Genomic DNA, 8,180 nt, shown 5'->3' on the forward strand with positions numbered 1-8,180 from the left:
GGTAAATACTATGCTTTTGTAATTGTTGATGATTTTTCAAGATTTACTTGGGTTATTTTCTTGACTCTTAAAAGTGATGTTTTGGAAAACTTTGTCAAATTTTGTAAAAATGTGAAAAATGAAAAAGGATATTCTATTACCTCCGTTAGGAGTGACCATGGTGGTGAGTTTGACAATGATGCCTTAGAATTGTTTTGTGATGATCATGGTTTTAACCATAACTTTTCGGCACCAAGAACTCCACAACAAAATGGAGTTGTCGAAAGGAAGAATAGAACAATTCAAGAAATGGCTAGGTCAATGCTAAATGAAATTTCATTACCAAAATATTTTTGGGCCGAGGCCGTCAATACCTCTTGCTATATTTTGAATCGTGTTTTCATTAGGCCCAACATGAATAAAACCCCTTATGAGCTTTGGAAAGGAAGAAAACCCAACATTGGCTATTTTAAAGTTTTTGGATGCAAATGTTACATTTTAAACACCAAGGACAACCTTGGAAAATTTGATGCGAAATCCGATGTTGGAATTTTTATAGGGTATTCAACACATAGTAAAGCTTATAGAATTTATAACAAAAGAACTAATGTTGTTGAAGAATCTATTCATGTTGCTTTTGATGAGACTAACCCGCCTACAAGCAAAAGTTTAGATGATGATGTTGTAGGTTTGGGAGATGAGGTTCAAAATCTCGAAATTGGAGAGACTTCCAATGCTCCTTCACAAACTCCCAAAGAGGAACCACCCGTGGAAAAGGTAAATGAAAGCCAAGGTATGAACTCTAACCTTCCACATGAGTGGAAATTCAAAAGTGCTCATCCTATAGACCAAATTCTAGGTGATCCTTCTCAAGGTGTCACTACTAGAAACTCCCTTAGAAACTTGTGTAATTTCATTGCTTTTATTTCTCAAATTGAACCAAAGAATTTTAAAGAGGCCGAAGTTGATGAATTTTGGCTTCTAGCTATGCAAGAAGAAATAAATCAATTTATAAGAAATAATGTTTGGGAGTTAATTCCAAGACCGTCACATCAATCGGTGATTGGAACAAAATGGGTCTATAGAAATAAGGTAGATGAGCATGGGGTCATTGTGCGTAACAAGGCTAGATTAGTGGCCCAAGGTTACAATCAAGAAGAAGGAATTGATTATGAGGAAACCTTTGCCCCGGTAGCAAGACTTGAGTCCATTAGAATGTTGTTAGCTTTTGCATGCCACAAGAATTTTATCTTGTATCAAATGGATGTAAAAAGTGCATTCTTAAATGGATACATTATGGAAGAGGTTTATGTCTCTCAACCACCCGGTTTTCAAAATCATAAATACCCTAACCATGTTTACAAATTGAAAAAGGCTTTATATGGTTTAAAGCAAGCTCCTAGAGCTTGGTATGAAAGATTAAGCACTTTTCTTATTTCAAATGGTTTTTCAATGGGTAAAGCGGATAATACACTTTTTATAAAAAGAAAATCCAAAGACATTATTATAGTACAAATTTATGTTGATGATATTATTTTTGGTGCTACTAATGATGTTCTTTGTGAAGAATTTTCTAAGTGTATGCATAGTGAGTTTGAGATGAGCATGATGGGAGAACTCAACTTTTTTCTTGGACTTCAAATCAAGCAACAAAAAGATGGCATATTCATAGGTCAAACTAAGTACATTAAGGATCTTCTTCAAAAGTTTGACTTGGCAAATGTAAAGTCCATGAATACACCCATGAGCACATCCATAAAGATGGACAAAGATGAAAGCGGTAAGAATGTAGACATCACCAAGTATCGAGGTATGATTGGCTCTTTATTATATTTAACCGCTAGTAGACCGGATATTTTGTTTAGTGTTGGTCTTTGTGCTAGGTACCAATCTTGTCCTAAAGAATCCCACTTGAGTGCCGTTAAAAGAATATTTAGATACTTGATAGGCACAATGAATCTAGGACTTTGGTACCCCAAGAACTCAAACTTTGAAATAGTTAGCTACTCGGATGCCGACTTTGCCGGTTGTAAGACGGATAGAAAAAGTACTAGTGGAACTTGTCACTTTCTAGGAAATTCCTTAGTGTCATGGTTTAGCAAGAAACAAAACTCGGTAGCTCTATCCACAACCGAAGCCGAATATATAGCCGCGGGTAGTTGTTGTGCACAAATACTTTGGATGAAACAAACTCTTAAGGATTTTGATATTGATTTTGAATGTACACCCATAAAGTGTGATAACACTAGTGCCATTAACCTCTCTAAGAATCCAATATTGCATTCTAGAGCCAAGCATATTGACATAAGGCACCACTTCCTTAGAGATCATATCCAAAGAGGTGATATTATGCTAGACTTTGTAAGCACCGAATTTCAATTAGCGGATATATTCACCAAGCCTCTTAGTGATGAGAGATTTAGTTTCATTAGAAGAGAGCTAGGCATGACCAACCTAAATGAAATATAAGGTTTGTTAGCTATAAAAAATTTCATGTCTCTTTACTTACTTATTTATGCATAATTGTTCCAAATATGATATTAATGAGATTTATATACATAGATGAGAAAATTTATTGATACTTGACCTATATGAACTATCCTTGTTGAAAAACTTAAAATTATAGGTCAAAATGTGGATTTTTGGTGAACTTTGGACTTGTTTTTAAACAAGTGAACATGTGAATTTTTGCATATTTGATTTTCTTATGTGTCTATATGCTTGAATATGTGAAATAGAGTGTATTTAGTATGCCTATAGGTTTGCCTTGATTGAAATTTGCATGAAACAAATTTTTGGTACCTCACTTGTTGAATTTTTAGATTTTTAGGCCTAAAAGAGTGTTTTTCGTCAAACTCTCTCATTTTTCAACATTTTTCGATTCCGTAAGTTTTTACACCTCACATTTTATTTTACAAAACTGCTGGAAAAAGAATTTTTCAATTTCGTTGCATAAAACTCATTTTTGGTACGGTTCTAGTTTTCTTGGTAATTTTTGAAAAACTTACCGTAAATCGTCATTTTTCATTATTTTTCAGATTTTCTTGTTTGAGCAATTTTGTTTTATCATATTAAAGGTATTAGAATTGGTTTGGGGTCATTTGGGTCAAAATTGGATTTTTTAGCACGCTTTTAGGAAAATTTTTTTTCTGGTCCTGTACCAACCGGAATTCCGGTTGTACCATCCGGAATTCCGGATGGCACAGGATCAGCAATAGGGGCATTTTTGTCTTTTTAATGCGATTTTTTCCCTTTTTAAACCCTACCACCGAATTTCTCCTCCCCCATTCAGTTTTTTTTCAACCCTAATACAGCAGCCACTCCTTTCTTTTCTCTAAAATTCTCTCTTTCAAAGCCTCACTCTCATCTTCCAATAATAAAAAAAAAAGGAGAAGTGTGTTCTTCAATGGCTTCCTCATCAAGAGCTCCCAAGAGAATGGCTAGTGCAATTCAACAAAGGGAAATAAGGGCAAAAGCAAGGCAAGAGCCCACTCTCTTCTTCAATGATGAAGATCACAACAAGTTTGTCAATGATTTCTCTTCTAGGAAAATTCTCAAAGGTAAAATTTGTGATCTCCCTAGCCTTGATTGTGTTGATTTTAGTCATCATTTTGATACCCTAGGACGGACATCTTTTATTCAAATTAATACTCCATTGTATCCTAGGCTAGTTCAAGGTTTTTATGCTTGCATTAAACCTACCTTAGAACCTTTAGGTGTTAGAGGAACCCTTAGAGGAGTAGCTTTTGAACTCAATGTAGCCTCTCTTAATGACATGTTAGGAGCACCAAATGGTGGCATATTACTTGAACCCAAACTTTCTCTCAAAAATGATGCCATTTTTAACTTTGATGAGTGTTCTAGGAATATTTGTGGTGATGGCCCTTTTCTTATGAGACCAAAAAGACACCAACTCACTTCAGAAGCTAAAATTCTCCACAAATTTATTGTTGCAAATCTTGCTCCTAGAAGTGGCCACCAAGATGAGATCAATTCCATTGATCAATTACTCATGCAGCTCATCATAGCCAAAACTACACCCATCAACTTAGGCTATCTTATTTTAAAATTCATAATGGATGTGGACAAGCCTAATATGATTAAGGCACTTCCCTTTGGTTTTCTCCTTAGCTACCTTTTTCCTCTCTTAGGAATTCCTACCCTACAAGAAAAAAAAAATGATCCTACCTCTAGTGACATTCTAGGATCCAAAACTTTCAAGGCTATGGGTTACAAATTCCTTAACAATGAGTGGGTGTTCACACCCAAAAGAGGGCAAAGAATGCAAATTGATTTGGAGAGTGATGATGAAGAAATTAATTTTCCCGCAAGTGAAAGTGAAGAAGAAGAAGAAGAAGAAGAAGAAGAAGAAGAGATGCCTCCTCAAGCTCCTCCCATGCCTACTTTTCCCCAATTCAACCTTGAGGAAGCTTTTACTCGTCTTCACACTTCGGTTGACCACCAATTTCAAACCTTGAGGAATGATCTCAACTCACAACTCACCAACCTCAACAATGACATCAACACCATGAGGAGTGACATGGTTCATGGGTTTGCAAATGTGCAAGAGGAGATGGCACAATGGAGGGCATACATGGATCGCTTTGGCCCCCCACCAAACTAGTTCTTGCATTATTTTTTTTTTCTTTTTGTTTTTTGGTTGTGTGCAAAGGCTTCATGCCTCTTAACTTTGTGTTAGTTGGTCCTTTTTCTTTGTTTTATTTTTTTTTGTTGTTTGTTTGTTGTGTTGAATGTTATTTTGGATGTTATGTTTTTTTTAATGCATTGGCATGTTGCTTTGTTTTTATTGTTTTTTTATTATTTTTTTTTCTCTTTTCTTTTATATTTTGTGAATTCCTTGCCACCCTTTTTGATGAATCAAAAGGGGGAGAACAACTATTGATTAATTTTTGGCATCACCTCAAATTCTTTTTTTTGGTATCTAATCCTTTTATCATAAGTAAAAATTGAGGGGGAGTTTACAAATTCATGCAAGGTAAAATTAAAAGGTAAATTTTTTTTTCTTGCACACATTAAGGGGGAGCTAATCCAACTTACTTTGCTTAAATTTTTTCTTTCCCTTTCAAAATAATCAAACATTTGATATCATCAAAAAGGGGGAGATTGTTAACTCAAACTTTTCGATCTCCTTGTTTTGATGATTAGCAAATATTTGATTATTATTTGTTACTAATGATTTATTGATTTTGTAGCAAATTTAAAAGAGAAAATAAATATTTTGGTATTTTTACCAAACTTTTAAAAGCAATACTAAATGGACTCAACAAGCATATCAAGAGCAAAAGATTCATCAAGGGATCAACAACTCAAGAGCCTATTCAAAAGAGGTCTTCAAAATCCCAAAGTCAAAAAGTCAACCCGAAAGTCAAAGTCAAAGTCAAAGTCAAGGTCAACTCTCGGGAAAAATCAACTTCGGATCAAAAACATGAAAATCAAGCTAGGAGGCTCTTCTACATCAAGACTACTCAAAATTAAATGGTATAAATCTACTTTAGTCTTGTTAAAGTGATTTGCATAGCACACTAAGTTTTTATAAATTTGAATTTTGGCCCATTCACTAACTTGTGCAACAAGTTTTCTCACACGATAGTTCAAAAAATTTTTTGATTGAATTTCTAAATTGCATTTTGTTTAACTAAGAGAACAAAGTTGGAATTTCTGAAATCGGATAATCGAGTAAGAAGTTATGCGCGTTTAAGTCCCAAAAAATGGCACTTTTGCCTCTGGTCAGTCATCCGGAATTCCGGATGGCAACCGGAATTCCGGTTGTAATCAATCCGGAATTCCGGTTCCCATCCGGACTTCCGGTTCATGGCTGACCTCACCTCGGGAAACGTGCTAACGGCTATAAACGACTAGTTTTTTATCAAACACTATATAAACTCGATTTTTCTTTCAAAAAACAAGTTGGTTGAGCATTTGTTACATATATCTAACCTATCTAAGTGAGATTAAGGAGCTTCTAAGTTTGAAATCCAAACCAACACATTTCACACACTTTGAGCCAAAATTTGATTTTATTCATCTTAAGTGTGCTTGCTTTTCACTCTAGGTTTCGATTGTATCATCATATTTCTAGAGTGATTTTAGCTTGTATATCAAACACATTTCCATATTGTGATTGAGGTGAGGTTGGCACCGGTTTTGTAAACAACCCGGAAATAGTGAGATTGGCACTTTAACAATCCGAGAAAGAGGTTAATAGTCCTCGGGGGTGCGAAACTATTGTAAGAGGTTTGGAAATACCTTGGTGAAAATTTCCCGGTTGTAAGGGTTAGTCAAGCCCGTTAACTTGGCTCGATATTGGAACTCAAAGCTAGGTCCATAGCTTTGAAGACCAAGGACGTAGGTGGCATAGTTCTACCGAACCTTGTAAAAATCAAGAGTTTGCATTTTCTAATTCTTAAACTCTTTACTTTACAAGTTTAATTATTTGTCTTAATATATTGCTTGCCATACTACTTGCTTTTACTTGATTAATTGACTAATTGCATAATTTTGTGTTAAAAGTTTTAATTTTCCGAAATTAGTTTAAATTTCCAATTCACCCCCCCCCCCCCTCTTGGAAACATATCTTGGGCTAACATTTTTATGATAAATATATATTGTCTAATTTTTATAATTTTTTTTCTGAACAAGAAAGGATCTTTATTCAAAAACTAGCAAAGCAGTACAAAGTACAAAAACCAGCTACAAAACCAGCAAGAAACTACACAACATTACCAACTTTCTAATACATTAATTAAGTGATTGTCTAAAGCCCCCTTCTCCCTAATGTTGCAGCTTAAAACTCTCTGTTTAACTGCCACTTTGATTTCCCTGCTTAAAGACCCAGCAGCCTTGCATTTGAGCTCGAATATGCACCCATTACGGCTCTTCCAAATTGAATACAATGTAGCTAACACAACAGCATTCAGAATTCTGTCCCTCAAATTATTCGAAGGCCTGGACAACCATAGGTTGATGTTGCTCGGCCAACAAAAGACACCACACCAGGACATGACTTCCTGTATTACTCTCTGTGTGTAGCAGCAGTTGGTAAAAACATGGCTGTGTGTTTCCATCACAGTACAACAGACAGGGCAAACATCAGTAGAAATAGGCATGATTATGCTGATTTTATCTCTCGTTAGCAGCTGTTCATTCTCAATTTGCCAACCTATAAATCTGTGTTTTGGCAAGATCAATCTATTCCATATATTCCTCGCATAGTCAGCATTCTGCTCTTGGATCAACGAGACATAAAACAGTTTAGATTGAAATTTACCTTTCCTCTCCGCCATCTTAACATCAGCTTCACCAATAACTGATTGGAGATGAAGAAGTTTCTTGTAGTATCAACTGGCATCTTGTTTAAATTCAACATCCCAAATACTCTGACCCTTCAAGTAAATGGCATCTATCCACCTAACCCATAATTTGTCTTGTTTGCAAGATATGGCCCAAAGATACTTGGCCATGAGAGCAACATTCCATTTCTTTCCTTCCCTAAAGCCAATACCACCAAACTTCTTAGGAAGGCACACTTTTTCCCAAGAAAGTGTTGGATTTTGTGCCCTAAATAAAACACATTTCAATATAATCAGATTTACTTATTAATAAAGATCAGAAATAACATTTTATGTTGCATGGCTCACATGATTTATTTCATGATTATATATATAATGTATGAATTCTATTTAAGTCCAGAACATATGAATTTGTTAATGATTATAGTGTTGTCAGCACAGTGGAATATAATCTTAATTATATGTTCAAAAGTTTATTCTCTGATTTGTCAGTTCACTGGATTTAGACTTGCATGATATAATCAGCGATAGGTATTCTTACACCTTGGATAAGTGTTATGTCCTTTCCAGGGCATTGGCAAAGTTTACCAGTATCGAATGTATGGAGAATACATCGAAAGGGAACGATATTGAACTTTGATTAGATTTGTTAAAATTTACCGTAATATCTATTCAATTCAATATCACCTGTTGATCCTAGATCAAATGATCTTAATCCTGATATGGTTAGGTTCGATATCAAGAGTATTATACACGTTATTTGATTTGTTAGTTAAGCCTACTTTTGAACAGTCAGGGTGATACGTACATTTTGGGAACATGATAGTATAATTGAGTGGGAGTGCTAACATACATATGGAGTCTATAACTTCTATAGGAATTTAGAAGTGA

At 35.0% G+C, this 8,180-nt stretch overlaps 1 protein-coding gene across 1 annotated transcript; it reads right to left on the minus strand.

Moving 5' to 3' along the window:
• Positions 1-6,719: 6,719 nt before the first annotated feature.
• On the minus strand, positions 6,720-7,283 carry LOC115721768 (uncharacterized). Its single transcript, XM_030650847.2, has one exon. It carries the CDS (start codon positions 7,281-7,283, stop codon positions 6,720-6,722), a length of 564 nt encoding a protein of 187 aa, XP_030506707.1.
• Between the last annotated feature and the right edge of the window lie 897 nt (positions 7,284-8,180).

Source organism: Cannabis sativa, chromosome X (assembly GCF_029168945.1).
Source record: "Cannabis sativa cultivar Pink pepper isolate KNU-18-1 chromosome X, ASM2916894v1, whole genome shotgun sequence".
Lineage (NCBI taxonomy): Eukaryota > Viridiplantae > Streptophyta > Magnoliopsida > Rosales > Cannabaceae > Cannabis > Cannabis sativa.